Source organism: Garra rufa, chromosome 15, assembly GCF_049309525.1.
Source record: "Garra rufa chromosome 15, GarRuf1.0, whole genome shotgun sequence".
Lineage (NCBI taxonomy): Eukaryota > Metazoa > Chordata > Actinopteri > Cypriniformes > Cyprinidae > Garra > Garra rufa.
In genome coordinates, this window is record NC_133375.1 from 3,217,748 (window position 1) to 3,237,369 (window position 19,622).

A 19,622-nucleotide genomic window follows, 5' to 3' on the forward strand; every position below is an offset into this window, starting at 1 on the left:
TAAGAATATTTCACAATATTACAGCTTTTACTGCATTTTTGATCAAATAAATGGTGCACTAGTGAACATAAGAGACAAAAACATTACAAAAAAAAGCCCACTTTGAAATCATTACTATCAATTGATAACCGTTATCAGTACCGATGATACCATATCAACTCCAAAATCCAGGAATTATTATTATATACTATTATAATACCTTACCTTCATGCTTCAAAACATTCTTTGAAATGAATGAGAAAATATCTGGTTTTATGGCTTTGATTAAATATCTCAAATGGTTGGGTGAATCTGGCCACTTTTCATTTGTATATTTTTCCCCCAGAGATGAACAAAAAGTAAATCTGTTTAGTGTTTGGCTACTGTAGCAAGACAAGACTGAGACAATTATGTTTGACAGACTGAACGTGCGGCTTGCCAGAGCTGTGTTTATATTCTCCAGCTGCTGTGTCTTTACTCAGGACAGCTGTAAGATGTACATGGCTGAGGATAATTTTGAATGGAATATAGCGAGGAGAGGGGAACATATGTGCAGGCCTACAGCTTCACATTCACATCAGCTTCACATCAATTCGAGAACTAGATATTAAAAATCCTCAATTGCATTTTGATTGTGTCGAGTAACCAGTATAAGACAGGAAGTGGTGCACGATAAATTAAACCAATTTAGAAATCATAATAAAGCATAATGCTATTTTATATTCACAAACGCTACAATTAAATTAAATAAGTATATGCAATGCAGGTTAAATATATGCATGTGCATTTTAGAACAGTAAACGCTGCTCCACACAGACAGTTTACATTTACATGTGTGGAGCGTCTTAAACTCCATCTTTGCATATCACTGTGAGTCTGAGTTTATTATAACATTCATCTGGGAATGCAATATGTGCAATTTCATCAAATTTGTAAGGTAAAGTCATTTATAAACCTACGCAAACACAGGAGAATACATGATTATCTTTCTCATTACTTTAACTGTTCATTGTGATTTCGAAATAAAAGCTCAAACCCTCACTTTACACGTTTACACATTTTGATGTCCACATATTCAAGAAATTACAGTGGCTGTAGCATTTCTGTCATAAAGAAATGGCTAAATATTAAAGATTAAGTGGACATTAGAATTAATGTTGTTTATTCAATATTAAACAAGGATTAGATCACACGGTAACTATGCTATAAAACCATTTGATTACTTGCTTTTGATACTTTATTTGAACTAATTATTATTGCCTCATTGCTGTTATATATGTATTTTAAGTAATTTTAAAGGCTATTGTTAAAAAAACAAATTATAATTATTCGCTTACTCTATTAATTGTCAGAATAATCGACCGATTACTAAAAAAAAACATTAATGACAGCCCTACATGATCTGGAACCATTCTGAACTACTGTATTTTTTCATTCTGTTATAATGTGTGTCATTTTATGTATTTATATTTTCTAATAGTTCATGTTATTGTTGGTTGATTCTATGAAAAGTGTAAATACTGTGACTGTTTGATGAAATTACAAACTCTAGATTTATATTAATAGCAAAAGGTGATTTTGATTGGGTTATAAAAAGGCAACAAAAGTGAGTACACACTAGGGCTAGGGGGTATGACGGTATATATCGTTACCGCGGAATGAAATGTGTACGGTAAAATAATTTTTTATTCCGTGTATACCGCAAAATGTAAATAAGTGGGCGTGGCCAACTCACGTGCAGCACTCGTGAGGCTGAGACTGGTCAAAGACTGAAGGATACGCTGGGATGTTGTAAAAACATGGAAAATGAGAAACCTTAAAGTGTTCACATATTTATATTTTCATATTTAAGTTTTCTTTTCCTGTTATTTACTTGAGATATATTTTATATCTGTGAGATGTTACTTGAGAAAAGTTTACAATAATAAGTTCTGTCCACATCGAGCTGTGAAATGTGACATACAGTGGAATTGTTGTTCATATAAAGTGATATTTTGTTTACTATATTTATAAGGTTAAAAATAAAATACAAAATAATCAAATAAGATCTAGTCCTTTTCTTTTCTTAAATATTCAAGCTTATTTATTATATAAAGCCCTTTTGTACATTTTCTGAAATAACTACCTATATAAAAAAAAAATATATCGTGAAAGATATCGTTACCGTGAAATAAAATTTTGGTCATACCGCCCAGCCCTAGTACTAAGTGAACTTGTCCAAATTGTCAACATATTGTGTTTGCACCATTGTTATCTGGCACTGCCTTAATCATCCTGTACATGGAATTGACCAGAGCTGCACAGATTGTTGCTGGGATCCTGTTCCACTCCTCTATAATGACGTCACAGAGCTGCTGGATGTTAGATGGTGCTTCTACATTTTACGCTTGAGGATGCCCCACAGGTGCTTAATAGGGTTCAGGGTAGGGTTGCACCAGCCATACGTAAGTTCTTACTTAAATTAGAGCGTAAAGTCCACACTAGAGGCTTAGTAACTACTAGCTAGTTTGTAACTAAATCTATACATTATTTGGTTGCACCAGTTGTTCGTAAGGCAGGACTTAGCTAGTAGTTTGTAAGCTCTCCGTAAAGTAATGCGTAGTCGCATGATATGACGTTTACACTAAATCACGCAATAGAAACCTTCAAAATACGCCAGCAGAACTTGTTTAAATGCTATGAGTTGTAATTTATCCTTCATTCTATCTTCTTTTGCCTCACATATACTAACGGTAAAAACAAGTTTCCATTAAAAACATTAGTTTATATGTAAGCTATTTTTTTTGTCCAGGGTCACATTTGTAAATAACATTCAGAGACTAACTGAAATAAAAAAGGATAAATAAAAATGAAAAAAGAAATGACATTTATTTATTACTTCATCTGACATGTGCAACAAGATGGGGTGTTGAAGACGCGCTAAAAAAGAAACAAGTACGTTTATTCACATATTGTTCTCTCTCTTAATATGTATGTGAGTGTAAATGACAGCAGCATCATATATGCCTAAATGATTGAAGCTTGTCGGTTGAAAAAAAAAGAGCATATTGATGCAGTTCATTCAGTCTGCTATTTTATTCCAACCGTTACTCCTGACCAGACGCTTCCGTAAATATTTAGTTTATACGTAGAGTTACGTTGAAACTAAGTTTAATGGTGCAACGCAAAAATATTTAGTAGTGCGTAAGTTGTAACTTAGTGTCCATTTACGTCGCAACTAAACTAAGTTGTAACTTACGCACAGCTGGTGCAACCGGCCCCTGGTCTAGAGACATACTTGGCCACCACATCACCTTTACCTTCAGCTTCCTCAGCAAGGCAGTTGTCATCTTGTGTTTGGGATCATTATCATGTTGGAAAACTGCCATTCGGCCTATTTTCTGGCAGGAGGGCATCATGTTCTGCTTCAGAATGTACAGAATGTAATGGACTCCATGTTTCCCTCAATGAACTGCAGCTCTCCAGTACCAGCAGCACTCATGCAGCCATTTTCTTGGTACTCCTCACCAGGGTATCTCCACACATGCTGGACACCATCTGAGCCAAACAAGTTTATCTTATAGTCTGATCAGACCACAGGACATGGTTCCAGTAATTCAAGCTCTTGGACAGATTGTCTTCAGCAAACTGTTTGCAGGCTTTCTTGTGAGCCAGCTTCAGATGAGGCTTCATTCTGGGACGACGCCTATGCAAACCAACTTTTTGCAGTGCGCTGCGTATGGTCTGAGCACTGACAAGCTGACCTTCTGCTTCTACAACCTTTAAAGCAATGCTGGCAGCACTCATGCATCTGTTTTTTGAAGCCAGGTTCAGCACCTGACACACAGAACGAGTGCTCAACTTCGTTGATCGACCCTTGCAAGGCCTGTTCTGAATGGAACCCCTCTTGGAAAACCTCTGTATGACCCTGACCACTGTAGTGTAACTCGGTTTCAGGTTGTTACTGAACCTCTAATAGCCTTGGCCATCTTTGCCATGAGGCACCATGTTAAAAATCAGTATGATCCAGTGGTCAGTATGAGAGAATTTTACATAAAGCACCTAATTTTAACTGCTCTAATACAAGATACACAACTTTGTATGGTCCTGTCAAGCAAACAAGCTTGGTATAGTTAAACAACATACTGCTGTAATCACTTAGGGTGTACTCACTTTTGTTGCCAGCAATTTTGACAATAATGGCTGTAGGTTGAGTAATTTTCAGGAGACAGTAAATCTATACTGCTATACAAGTTGCACATTGACTACTCTAAAATATAACCAAGTTTCATACATTTCTATAGTATTGTCCTTTGAGAAGATATACTAAAATATCTATCTATCTATCTATCTATCATCTATATATATATATAGTGCGGCCATTTCGATTAATTGCGAATAATCGCATTCAAAACTAAAATTTGTGTGTGGTAATACTATTATACTTTAAAATAAAAAGGGAGTTTGAAATAAAAAAATACAAATATTTTATTATAAACTTCAAAATAAAATATTTACTTTTTAAATATGATTTTTTTTTTTTTTACCTAAATGAACAAGCTTTTATTTTGGCGGGTTGCTGGCAAGTAAGCATACACACTCATGCTGACTGAAGACAGTCAGTGAATGAAAAGTCACATTTCTGTGTTATGCTTTAAAAAGGGCAGTGAATAGCCTAAAATTATGCTTTCAGTTTAAATATAAATCTTATACACTATTACAGCTTGTCGATCTAAAATGATATTTGTGCATTAAGAGCTGTCAACCATGTCGGTACACACAAATGCGCACTCTGAATTTATCTACACAGCGCATTTCTGATTTTGATCACTTGATCATGGACCCCTGTTTATAAATACACACATACATGTATATATAACCCTAACAAAAACTTTTGCTTCGGATGCAATTAATTGCAAGTAATCGATTTGACAAAACATAAAAAACATGAAAAATTATACATGTACTTGCAGTTGTGGTTCTTACTGCAGAGAGACACAAAAATCAGAGCAGATAGAGGGGTGAAAGATAGAGACGGAGAGGAGCGAATGGTTGAGGAGGGGTATGTGTTTCAGTGAGTTTTGTTTAAAGTGCCTTGTGGCAGAATATCTGTCTTGCCCTCGGCCAATAAACACTCCCAGAGTGGAGTGAGAGTCTCCACACTAAAGCCATTATTCAAGCCCACTTCATGTGTTAAAGCAAATGCACAGCTTCACTAGACACTCACTTACAAATCATAATTCATTTTACAGCGCTGTGGCATCATGATGTGACACAACGCAGACTTTGTATGTATACTTCAAGTCAGATGTAGAGTAAATTGAGACTTCTTAGGCTGATTTACTGACTTTGGCAGAGCATTAACTCTTGAGGTAATGCCCTATAGCCACATACTTTGTGAACATACTAAGAGTTCACAATAATGCCTTCTGCAGTCAGACAATGAGGCGTGATATAAATGAATACGGTGTGTGTTTTGTACTGGAAGTGAACGACAGACACGCTGGCCCCTGTTTTGACACTTTTACTGCTGTCTGAAAGTAGTTCACTTTCTGGATGGCTCACTGTTGGTTAGTGTGTATTGCTGTAGTGTAATGAGTACATCAATCAGACAGTGCTCAGACAGTACGCATTACATAAAGCTCAGTAATCACTCTTATTTCCTCATTTCCTTCAGTTCTATCAGCGTCAGTACAATTTTATTCAAAGATGATTCCATTTTTAGAGCAAAAATACATCTTGAATTATTTACTTGCCATTCAGAAAAATTATGACAGGGGTTTCAAAATTAACACTTAGTAAAATTGTTCTTGTTGACTGCTGCTGGAGGGAAATTTTTGAAGCAATTATATTTATAATGTTTAAACAACAATACATTTAAATATACATTTGAATTGCAAAAAAATGCAAAGAAATTTTAATGTTCTGGAACTGAGGAATAGAGTAATAAAGGCAAAACTAATTATTTATGCAATATTATTTTTATCATTTGTACTTTTTTCAGTTAAATACATTAAACTATTACAAATATTTAAATAAATTCCAATAAATTCACTCTAGAGTTCACTCGCCATCAGCAGGTGTGGCAAAAAAAAGTTCCTTTTGGGTCTATCTTATGGGATTTCAAATTTGAAATGAAAATTTCTTCTGTGGGTCATTTTCCATTCAACCATCCTTCACTTTGCATGAATTAGCATCTTGAGAATGTCCTAGCGACATTGCAATTTTTTACACAAATGAAAATGACTAGATTTGAATGAGTTCGACCCGAAACCAAGAGTCCTGAGATTTATGTAACAGCCTTTCAAGTTCAATTGAAAGTCTCAGAAATGCATGTCTATTCAACTTATTACAGATTATACTGATTTTGAAACCTTTAATAATAATACATCAGTTTTACATAAAAGCCACAGTGAATAATGTCAAATGTAATGTCAGTCACTTTCACAACTGGATATTATATGTGACCCTGGACCACAAAACCAGTCTTAAGTCGCTGGGGTATATTTGTAGCAATAGCCAAAAATACATTGTATGGGTCAAAATTATTGATTTTTCTTTTATGCCAAAAATCATTAGGAAATTAAGTAAAGATCATGTTCCATTAAGATTTTTTGTAAAATTCCTACTGTAAATATATCAAAATGTAATTTTTGATTAGTAATATGCATTGTTAATAACTTAATTTGGACAACTTTAAAGTTGATTTTCTCAGTATTTTGAATTTTTTGCACCCTTAGATTCCAAATTTTCGAATAGATGTATCTCGGCCAAATATTGTCCTATCCTAACAAACCATATATCAATAGAAAGCTTATTTATTGAGCTTTCATGTGATGTGTACATCTCAGTTTTGTAAAATTTAACCTTATGACTGGTTTTGTGGTCCAGGGTCACATATGTAAAATAATTATTTATAATTTTTTTTCATTATTATTTATTCCTTTCATGTAAATGCATTATTTGTACAAAGCACATACAATTAATTTAAGTTTTCCTTTACATTTCCATGATCAGAAAGGAGCAGATGGAAGAATAATTTTCTTATATTTATCTGCCCCCTTTATAAACATAAATAGTAGATGGCATTAGCATTGTTCCCTCCACCATCACCCAAAATGTATTAACATAAATAGTAAATAAATTGTATTAGTTAGTTATTAAACAAAACTAAATACAATTAGAATAATTAGAATAAATAGAATAAACACATTAATGGTTAAACATTTGGAATATTATATTATATTATTATATTATCCTAAAATACATCCTATATTAAACTTTTAGGTCCCTTATTCTCACCAAGGCTGCATTTATTGCATTAAATTTATTAGATAGAGTAAAAACAGTAATAATGTGTATAATAAAAAATGTAAAATTCTATTGTAATATATTTTACCATGTAATTTATTTCTGTGATCTAAAACTGAATTTTCAGCACCCTTAGTCTTCAGTGTCGCACGATTCTTCAAAAATCATTCTAATATGCTGATTTCTGATTATTATTTTAATAGAAAGCATTATTATTAACTGTGTACTGTACCAATAAAAACGGAGAATTAATTAGGTAGTAAATACATATTTTTGATCACAAAAACTCACTTCAGACTTGGTAAACATTAAAAAAAATATTTAAAACCTTTGACTAGAAGTGTATTTCTATTAAATCTAATTTTTCAACTTTCTAAACAATAGTTTTTAGAAAGCAGTGTCTATTAATGACAATATTTTGTCACAAACATATGAACATAATCTGTTTTATATCACTATACTCTCATTCAACAAAAACAAAGCCTTTTTTAAAATATACCATGTTTATAAAGGCTGTAATTGTTTTGCACTGGTCACACCTGAAATTGCTAAACTTATTGAGCACGCACTTATTGACGCACACAATGCAAATATTTCGTTTTACATACTGTAAAACACGTCGTGATATAATTTTCACGTTTGACATTTATAAAGAACCAAGTCAGTTATAAAGGTGTATTGTAAACGTGATGCTTATTTTGACCTTTCCGTTCGGCCTGTCTCGAGGGTCGAGCTCTTAATGCGGTCAGTTTAATAATGAATCTACTGGGAGACTCATTCAGTTCACACACTCTGCACACGTGTGTATGAACCACTAGACTATCACACTCAAAGCACACACGCACCACGCATATGACATATGACAAGGCCTTTTCTCCTGCGTGTGTATCTGCTGTGATGGGAGTGCTGTTGAGGAAAGTTTGTTTAGAGTTCAATGCAGGTTGTGCTTTGCATGCTTTTGCATAGCAAAGACAGGGACAGTGGCTGTGTGGCCAGGAACTGCTGTATAAAACGGTGCCACAGCAGCGAAACCACACAATCATTTCTTTCTATGAATGCATACAAGTACGGACCCTCCAAAACATTAACAAATCTTTAGAGTTATTTCAGTGGATGTATTATATCCGTTCTAGTGCTGTCAAATGATTATTCACGATTAATCGGATCCAAAATACGTTTTTGTTTACATTATATCTGTGTATACTATAGTATACACAGATATAATGTAAACAAAAACGTATATTTATTATGCATATATAGCTACACACACATACAGTATACATTTTGAAAATATTTAGACGTATATTAGTGCTGTCAAATGATTAATCGCAATTAATCACATCCAAAACAAGTTTTTGTTTACGGTTTATGTGTGTAGACTGTGTATATTTATTATGTATATATAACTACACACATACAGAATATATTTTGAAAAAAATATCGATGTATATTAGTGCTGTCAAATGATTAATCGCATCCTAAATAAACGTTTTTGTTTACATAATATATGTGTGTTAATACACAAATGTATATATATATAATAAAAATGTTATGTTTATATATATATATATATATATATATATATATATATATATATAAATTATGTAAACAATATATGCAATCAAAATCTTTTATTTTGGATGTAATTAATTAATTAAATGCGATTATTCGTTTGACAGCACTAAAATTTATATTAATCTAATTGATATTATATATAAATATTTGTAATATATAAACAACAAATATACACAGTACACGCACAAACATTTTATGTAAACAAAAACTTTTATTTTGGATATGATTAGTCGCGATTAATCGTTTGACAGCACTTTGTAAAAATGAAGTACACATTCATTTAAAAATAATTTACCTTTAAAAATTATATACTTATGTATGAACTGAATGTAATGTTTTCAAAAAACTTAATTGCATGTTATCTTAATTAAATTAAATTAAATGTATTTTAAAAGTAGTTTAAAATATTAAATGCAATTGAACTTTAGATTTTTTTTGACCCACTTAAGTACATCTTTAAATCTAATTTCACAATTAGTATGATTAAATGTGAAAAATAAAATTAAAAATCTTGCTCAATGTACTGACAAGCATTTTTTAGTTATCTAAAATACTTCAATGCATTTCTTATAAACCTTGTGTGTGATGTATTTAAATCTATTTGTAAGTTACAATTTAGTAAATATATTACCTTAAAATGATAAAAAATGATAATCAACACATCAAAATAAATGTACTTGAAAGTAAAACTTCTACTTTAACGTTTTTACAAAGTGCACTTTTGTAAGGTTTGCTCAAGAAACAGTCATGAAAGTCTATTTTCACTTAAAAGTGCCTTTTATTTAGCAATATTACCTGAAGTACAGTTTCTTAAAAGAGTAACAAGTTTAGCTATAAACATGTAAACAATACAACTTAGTCTTAAACCATACTTTGAACAGTATATATATTGTTCTGTCATTTTAAACCCTTAACGAACTAATCAAACATCTATCTATTAGTAGAGCGTTTTATAACGTCTTTTTGAGATCTTTATGACAGTATGTGAGGCACATGTCTTACCTAGCAGCAGTAGTTTGAGTTCTCTCCGCGAGTCTTTCTTGTCTTTCCTCAGTTGTTTGTCTATCTCCTGATTTATCCTCTGCCGTTCCTTCTCCTCCGCAGACATGCAACATCCAGCCATGATCTGTCTCTCTCTCTCTCTCTTTCTCTCTCCCGTTTAAAAGAGCACGATCTTGAGCACGCTAGAATAGCTCTGGTTAAATGTATTTTGTTCTCCTCTGCTCCACACCACAGTCTGAGAGTTCATGAATGGGCTCCTCCTTTAAAAGTCCAGTGAACATAATCTCCAGCTATTTAGCAGAACTTCTGTCTTGGAGTCCAGCGGCAACAGAAGTGGTGTTTTATCAGTGCTGGCGGAGGAATAGCAGAGCTGGACTCTCAGGCGACGCGACAGCAGCAGAACATCCTCCTCGTGTCAGTGATGGCCATCTGTGCGGCTGTCACTCGGGCAGGGCGGGGCCTACCGCCACACCTGCACCTGCACCAATAGGGAAGTAGGATGTCCAGGTATTTTACAGGTAATCGCTTCAGAGATATATGTGACCCTGGACCACAAAACCAGTCATAAGGTTAAATTTTACAAAACTGAGATATACATCACATGAAAGCTCAATAAATAAGCTTTCTATTGATATATGGTTTGTTATGATAGGACAATATTTGTCTGAGATACATCTATTTGAAAATCAGGAATCTGAGGGTGCAAAAAAAATCAAAATACTGAGAAAATCACCTTTAAAGTTGTCCAAATTAAGCAAATTACTAATCAAAAATTACATTTTGATATATTTACAGTAGGTATTTTACAAAAAATCTTCATGGAACATGATCTTTACTGAATTTCCTAATGATTTTTGGCATAAAAGAAAAATCAATCATTTTGACCCATACAATGTATTTTTGGCTGTTACTACAAACATACCCCAGCGACTTAAGACTGGTTTTGTGGTCCAGGGTCACATATAGATACAGAGATAGAGAGATAAGAAATTGCAGTTCCTTGCGATGTCTAATCGCGATTAATCACATCCGAAATAAAAGTATTTGTGTACATAATATATGTTTGTGTACACAGCAAAATCCCCAGTGTTTATTTAACACTCTGAGTGTGGACACATATAGACACTGAAGCAGTGTTAAAGTTAACGAGATAATTAGGTGATTAACGAAGTGATGATTGATCATTACTGAAGACACCTGATGTTAATAAGCAGAATCTCCAAAGGAGAAAACCAAAAGTTTTAAGCAACCATTATAGTGGTCAGTGTTTGCATTAGTTGGGCTCTTGACCCTTAAATCTTCAATATTATGTCTTGTTTGGCTGCTGTGTTTGAGTTTAAACAGCCAGACATACGCTCATGTCATCAGGTGATGATTATGTTTTAAAATATTCATGCTAATCATGTTATAAACATGCTAGTAACTTGCTAACCATCCTAGCAAAATGCTAGTGACTAGCTAACAATGCTAACAACATGCTAAAATAATGCTTATAACTTGCTAATCACGCTAGCAACATGTTAGAAACATGTTAGTAACTTGCTATCCATGCTATCAACATGCTAGTAACTTGCTAATCATGCTAGAAACATGCTAGTAACTTGCTAACCATCCTAGCAAAATGCTAATAACTAGCTTACAATGCTAACAACATGCTAAAATAATGCTTATAACTTGCTAATCATGCTAGCAACATATTAGAAACATGCTAGTAACTTGCTATCCATGCTATCAACATGCTAGTAACTTACTAATCATGCTAGAAACAGGCTAATAACGTGCTAATCATGTTATAAACATGCTAGTAACATGCTAACCATCCTAGCAAAATGCTAGTAACTAGCTAACAATGCTAACAACATGCTAAAATAATGCTTATAAAGTGCTAATCATGTTATAAACATGCTAGTAACTTGATAACCATCCTAGCAAAATGCTAGTAACTAGCTAATAATGCTAACAACATGCTAAAATAATGCTTATAACGTGCTAATCATGTTATAAACATGCTAGTAACTTGTTAACCATCCTAGCAAAATGCTAGTAACTAGCTAATAATGCTAACAACATGTTAAAATAATGCTTATAACTTGCTAATCACGCTAGCAACATGTTAGAAACATGCTAGTAACTTGCTATCCATGCTATCAACATGCTAGTAACTTGCTAATCATGCTAGAAACATGCTAGTAACTTTGCTAACCATCCTAGCAAAATGCTAGTAACTAGCTAACAATGCTAACAACATGCTAAAATAATGCTTATAACTTGCTAATTATGCTAGCAACTTGTTAGAAACATGCTAGTAACTTGCTATCCATGCTATCAACATGCTAGTAACTTGACAATAATGCTAGAAACATGCTAGTAACTTACTAATCATGCTAGAAACAGGCTAATAACGTGGTAATCATGTTATAAACATGCGAGTAACTTACTAACCATCCTAGCAAAATGCTAGTAACTATTTAACAATGCTAACAGCATGTTAAAATAATGCTTATAACTTGCTAATAATGCTAGCAACATGTTAGAAACATGCTAGTAACTTGCTATCCATGCTATCAACATGCTAGTAACTTGCTAATCATGCTGGAAACATGCTAGTAACTTTGCTAACCATCCTAGCAAAATGCTAGTAACTAGCTAACAATGCTAACAACATGCTAAAATAATGCTTATAACTTGCTAATCATGCTAGCAACATGTTAGAAAAGTGCTAGTAACTTGCTATCCATGCTATCAACATGCTAGTAACTTGACAATAATGCTAGAAACATGCTAGTAACTTACTAATCATGCTAGAAACAGGCTAATAACGTGTTAATCATGTTATAAACATGTGAGTAACTTACTAACCATCCTAGCAAAATGCTAGTAACTAGCTAACAATGGTAACAACATGTTAAAATAATGCTTATACCTTGCTAATTATGCTAGCAACATGTTAGAAAAGTGCTAGTAACTTGCTATCCATGCTGTCAACATGCTAGTAACTTGCCAATAATGCTAGAAACATGCTAGTAACTTACTAATCATGCTAGAAACAGGCTAATAACGTGCTAATCATGTTATAAACATGCTAGTAACTTGTTAACCATCCTAGCAAAATGCTAGTAACTAGCTAATAATGCTAACAACATGTTAAAATAATGCTTATAACTTGCTAATCACGCTAGCAACATGTTAGAAACATGCTAGTAACTTGCTATCCATGCTATCAACATGCTAGTAACTTGCTAATCATGCTAGAAACATTCTAGTAACTTTGCTAACCATCCTAGCAAAATGCTAGTAACTAGCTAACAATGCTAACAACATGCTAAAATAATGCTTATAACTTGCTAATTATGCTAGCAACTTGTTAGAAACATGCTAGTAACTTGCTATCCATGCTATCAACATGCTAGTAACTTGACAATAATGCTAGAAACATGCTAGTAACTTACTAATCATGCTAGAAACAGGCTAATAACGTGTTAATCATGTTATAAACATGCGAGTAACTTACTAACCATCCTAGCAAAATGTTAGCAACTAGCTAATAATGCTAACAACATGTTAAAATAATGCTTATAACTTGCTAATCATACTAGCAACATGTTAGAAACATGCTAGTAACTTGCTATCCATGCTATCAACATGCTAATAACTTGCTAATCATGCTAGCTACATTCTAGTAACTTACTAACCATATTAACAACATGCTAGTAACTTGATAATCATACTAACTACATCCTAGCAAAATGCTAGTAACTAGCTAACAATAGTAACAACATCCTAAAATAATGCTTATAACTTGCTAATCATGCTAGCAACATGTTAGAAAAGTGCTAGTAACTTGCTATCCATGCTATCCATGCTATCAACATGCTAGTAACTTGCTAATCATGCTAGTAACTTCCTAACAATGCTAACAGCATGCTAGTAATTTGCCAATCATGCTAGCAACATGCTAATAACTTGCTAATCATGCTAGCAACATTCTAGTAACTTACTAACCATATTAACAACATGCTAGTAACTTGATAATCATACTAACTACATCCTAGCAAAATGCTAGTAACTAGCTAACAATGGTAACAACATGCTAAAATAATGCTTATAACTTGCTAATCATGCTAGCAACATGTTAGAAAAGTGCTAGTAACTTGCTATCCATGCTGTCAACATGCTAGTAACTTGCCAATAATGCTAGAAACATGCTAGTAACTTACTAATCATGCTAGAAACAGGCTAATAACGTGCTAATCATGTTATAAACATGCTAGTAACTTGCTAACCATCCTAGCAAAATGCTAGTAACTAGCTAATAATGCTAACAACATGTTAAAATAATGCTTATAACTTGCTAATCACGCTAGCAACATGTTAGAAACATGCTAGTAACTTGCTATCCATGCTATCAACATGCTAGTAACTTGCTAATCATGCTAGAAACATGCTAGTAACTTTGCTAACCATCCTAGCAAAATGCTAGTAACTAGCTAACAATGCTAACAACATGCTAAAATAATGCTTATAACTTGCTAATTATGCTAGCAACTTGTTAGAAACATGCTAGTAACTTGCTATCCATGCTATCAACATGCTAGTAACTTGCCAATAATGCTAGAAACATGCTAGTAACTTACTAATCATGCTAGAAACAGGCTAATAACGTGCTAATCATGTTATAAACATGCGAGTAACTTGCTAACCATCCTAGCAAAATGTTAGCAACTAGCTAATAATGCTAACAACATGTTAAAATAATGCTTATAACTTGCTAATCATGCTAGCAACATGTTAGAAACATGCTAGTAACTTGCTATCCATGCTATCAACATGCTAATAACTTGCTAATCATGCTAGAAACTTGTTATTAATGCTGGAAACATGCTAGTAACTTCCTAACAATGCTAACAGCATGCTAGTAATTTGCCAATCATGCTAGCAACATGCTAATAACTCGCTAATCATGCTAGCAACATTCTAGTAACTTACTAACCATATTAACAACATGCTAGTAACTTGATAATCATACTAACTACATGCTAGTCACTTGCTAATCATGCAAGTAACTTGTTAATCATGCCAACAACATGCTAGTAACACCCTAGCAACCACATGGCAACACCTTGCAACCCTAGAATCTATCTGTCTGTTTCTCTAATATGCTATCTTGCCTTCAGAACATTTAGACTTTAATCTTTCAAATTATTTCAAACTGAAAACCATCAAACTTTTAAAACTTTCTGGCTAGGCTTTTTCAAGCCAATTTAAAATTTGTATACGATCTTTACTATCTAGTTTTTATTGCTCTCTGTCTTCTACTGAAAGGCTTTCTTAAGGGAACAGCAACTTCGAACATTTGATTTCTGATCAAAAAAAAAAAAAGTTCTTCATTGTTTTCTTGTGGAGAATGTGCTGATTTAAAAGCATGGAAATAAGATGCCATATTCCTGACTCTCTCCATGTATTCTGAGTCATTTCTTTTTTTACTTGGAAAGTAGTTGCAAATGTTTTCCTTGCTTACTTTGAATACAGGCAACAAAAAGGACAAAGTTTTGCCTAAATCCAGATCTTTCAACGCAAAAACCTCTCTTAATTGTGTCCAGCATGGTTTGCCCTTTTAGCACTTCCAAGTAAATGGGAGTTTTTTCATTTGGGATATTCTAATAATCTCAGAATCAGTAACAAATCTTCCCTCTCTGCTCATGGAGAACCCATGTCATTTCCACTCATATTACAATATGTGGAGATGTGAGTTGGGTCAGTTTACATTTAAATATAATCTATGGTAGAATAGAAATTAGGGTTCCATCATTAAAGCTATAACTGGATTAGGTCTCGCAGTAATGCAAACTGAACTGAGCTTACCGTCATAAATCAATGAAAAATGTATAAAATAATATTGAAAAAAGACATTAGACTCCAACGCAAAGAACTAAATTCAGGATTGAGGATGAACACTAGTCTGAAATGATTGATAATGATTACGACTATATCCAAAACTGTCCTCTCACACATAAAACTAATTTTACATGACCAGCTGTATTTCTTCATCCATGTTTTGTTTTCCTGTTGTACGTAATGTATAATATAAATATGTTATCTACCAAAATGATGTGAGTTTTTTACACACTCCAGCAATTTACTGTGTTCATTTATGATGTTATACCGATTTATCTATTGTATTTTACTTATTGATTTATTGAACACAGTATAGGTTACTGGCATATATTCATAGTCGAACCACAGTTCAGGTGTTTTCATAAATGTCAGGTCAGGGCTAACCTGAGTTGTCTGTACTGGGACAAGTTGTCACAAATATATATTTATCCATACAGCATTTTTCATAATAAAATATAATTCGGGCTGTGAAACGATTAATCATGATTAATTGCATCCAAAATAAAATATAAACATAAACTTTTATTTTGCATGCGATTAATCGTGGAATAATCGTTTGACAGCACTAAATATAATGTAACGCAATGTAACATAACATAACATAACATAACAATATAATATAATATAATATAATATAATAATATAGAATGGAGTTATGATACAAAAAATTCAGCTTTGCATCACAGGAATAAATTACATTTTATAGTATATTAAAATATAGTATTTATAGTATAGTATATAGTATTTTTAAATTGTAATCATTTTTCGAAATATTACAGTTTTTACTGTATTTTTAAACAAATAAATAGAGCCTCTAATAATATAATATAATATAATAGTATATAATATAATAGTAGATAATACAGTATAATTAGGGCTGTCAAATGATTAATCGTGGTTACTTGCATCCAAAATAAAACATAAACTTTGATTTTGGATGCAATTAATTATTGCAAATAATTGTTTGACATCCCTAAATATTATATAATCTAATATACTAATATAGACTGGAGTAGTGATACTAAAAATTTTAGCTTTGCATCACTGGAATACAATTCCATTTTAAAATATATTAAAATAGAAGATAGTTATTATACATTTTTACTTTAAACAAATTTAAAAATAAATAAATACAGCCTTGGTGAGAATAAGGGACCTAAAAAACAGAGACTTTTATTTTAGGATAATATAATTTAATATAATATAATATAAACACACACACTCATAAAGCATGTAAACAAACTTTTGTTTCGGATGCGATTAATCGTCATCCCAACTGGTTTTAGCTTGGTTGGTCTTTTAGCAGGTCTCCCGGCTTGACCAGCTAAGACCAGCCTGACCAGCTAAAAAGTGGTCAAAACCACTTTAAAACCAGCCTGGGAGACCAGCCAACCAGCTTCGGCTGTTTTTTTTTTTTTTTTACAGCAATAATTTTAATACACCATAAGACCCATTGTACAAAAGTTTTCACCCCCTCAATGGATCTCTATAGGAATTATAGTGCTTTTGATAGTCTGGTTGACGAAAACCATAAACCGAATCAGTAAGAAAAGATAAGCCAACTTAAAAATACAAATTGAGTTGAATGTTATTATTTCTAATTGTATTCAATTAAAATGATAGTCAAGGCTTTTTGTGCCACAAACAGTCAATTTATTTGCGTTCATTAACAACATCCTTCAGCCGTGACTTATTTAATTATTATATAGCACTGTTTGTGTGATGTTAAAACCATGGTAAAAAGCAAGGGGAATCTTTTTTCCATGATGTGGCCCCTTTAAGAAGCGCTGTTGTAACTCCCGCCAGCAGGAGGCGCTGAGTGCAGTAGTGCAGATGGAGTTTGACACGCAGAATGAGACGCTGTTTCTCTTTCAAACCGCCGCGGTTTGTTTTGACACGCTGAGTGGGTTATCAGTCTCTAGAGTGGAAACCACGACAACAGCGCTAACAAACAGGTAACAAGCGTTTAACACGTAGAAGAAAAAGACCAAACCAGCTTTAAACCGCTTGCTGTAGCTTAGACAACACAGATTTCAGGACTGTTTTTTACAGACACACATGTATATAAACCAGTCACAAGTAGAGATTTGACCAATATTCTGAGCAAATTAGCAATATACGTCTTATTTTGGCGTGTATTTGTATATAGATTTTAAGCCTTCAGCTAATAGGATCTAAAGAGTAAGTGAGAATTGTTTTTTTGTCAACAGAGACAGTTCTTCTGTATAACTAATGTTTCGTTTAGCTGATGGTTTCATACTTGAAGTGATTTACAGTAGATTTATTACAATAGAAGTCCACCTGGTTTAATCTGAGGTTAGTCTGGACGTTTTCTGCACGTAGTTTATTTAATTCTGTTTTAATTTTACATAATAATTGTTGACTGTCATTCTGTTTGTGTTACTGTAACTGTAAATGTATACTTCACATTTATATTAAATACAGTTAGTTGCTTAGCAGTGCTTTTCATGAACCACTGTATATCTGTAAATGTAATTTATTAATTCGGTTGCATTTGAAATATGGTTAAAGTGTAACTGCTGAATGCACTGACAAGTGTTAATGCTAAACTAAAATATATAGTAATGTCATTTCTATTGAAAATTTTGTCATGTGCTTAACTATATTATGTGTAATTACACATTTGTAATAATTATGTTGATGCCATTTATTACAATGAAATATATTAATTTTAAATGTAATATTGAATAACACATTGCAGTTATACTTTACATATGCAAACACATCAGTATAAGTGTATGTCTTTAAAGCATAACAAAAGATTATTAAAACATAATAATTTTAAATGTACACTAGCAGTCAAAAGTTTTTGAACATTAAGATTTCTTAATGTTTTTTTTAAAAGAAATCTCTTCTGCTCAAGCCTGCATTTATTTGATCTAAAGTACAGCAAAAACAGTAACATTCTGAAATAGTTTTACAATTGAAAACAACTGTTTACTATTTTAATATATTTTAAAGTGTAATTTATTCCTGCGATTTCAAAGCTGAAATTTTAGCATCATTAATTCAGTCACATGATCCTTCAGAAATCATTCTAATATTCTGATTTGCTGATTTATTATTATTATTATTATTATTATAATGTAAAAAAAAAACAGCTGAGTAGAATTTGTTTAGGTTTCTTTGATAAATAGAAAATTCATAAAAACAGCATTTATCTGAAATAGAAATCAACATGTAACATTATAAATGTCTTTATCATCACTTTTGATCAATTTAAAGCATCCTTGCTAAATTAAAGTATTAATTTCTTTCATTTTTTTCCCAAAAAAGAAAAAAATTATACTGACTCCAAGCTTTTGAACGGTATAGTATAATGTTACAAAAGCTTTTTATTTCAGGTAAATGCTGATCTTTGGATCTTTCTATTCATGAAAGAATCCTGAAAAAAATTTACTCAACTGTTTTAAATATTGATAATAATATTAATAATAAAAAACTTTCTTGAGCAGCAAATCAGCATATTAGAATAATTTCTAAAGGATCATGTGACACTGAAGACTCGAGTAATGATGCTTTGATCACAGGAATAAATTACATTTTAAAATATATTTAAATAAAAAACATTTATTTTAAATAGTAAAAATATTTCAGAATTTTACAGTTTTTGCTGTATTTTGGATCAAATAAATGCAGGCTTGGTGCACAGAAGAGACTTTAAAAAAAAACATAAAAAACTTTATTGTTCAAAAACTTCTGACTTGTAGTCTACTTAAACCTAAAACGTTTCATTTGACATTATTACAAAGTGCACAAAAGGGTTATAGTTCATGGATCATTCCTTGTGGGAACCTACAGCTTTTAAATACGACTCCAAATGTTACATTTTTCTATTGCTTTGTCTCGATTTAGGTTGC

At 32.4% G+C, this 19,622-nt stretch overlaps 1 protein-coding gene across 2 annotated transcripts in view; it reads right to left on the reverse strand.

Annotated features, from left to right (window-relative positions):
- The window catches only part of gna14a (guanine nucleotide binding protein (G protein), alpha 14a), a 30,887-nt gene extending 15,173 nt beyond the window's left edge, over positions 1–15,714 (reverse strand). Inside the window, exons 1-2 of one of the 2 annotated variants that reach the window (XM_073819613.1) lie at positions 15,700–15,714; positions 9,847–9,970 (exon numbers count right to left, since the gene is read on the reverse strand). In XM_073819613.1, the coding sequence (XP_073675714.1) occupies positions 9,847–9,970; positions 15,700–15,714 (139 nt within the window). Of the gene's footprint in view, positions 1–9,846; positions 9,971–15,699 lie in introns of those variants that run through there. The other variant, XM_073819614.1, reaches the window with a different exon arrangement.
- Between the last annotated feature and the right edge of the window lie 3,908 nt (positions 15,715–19,622).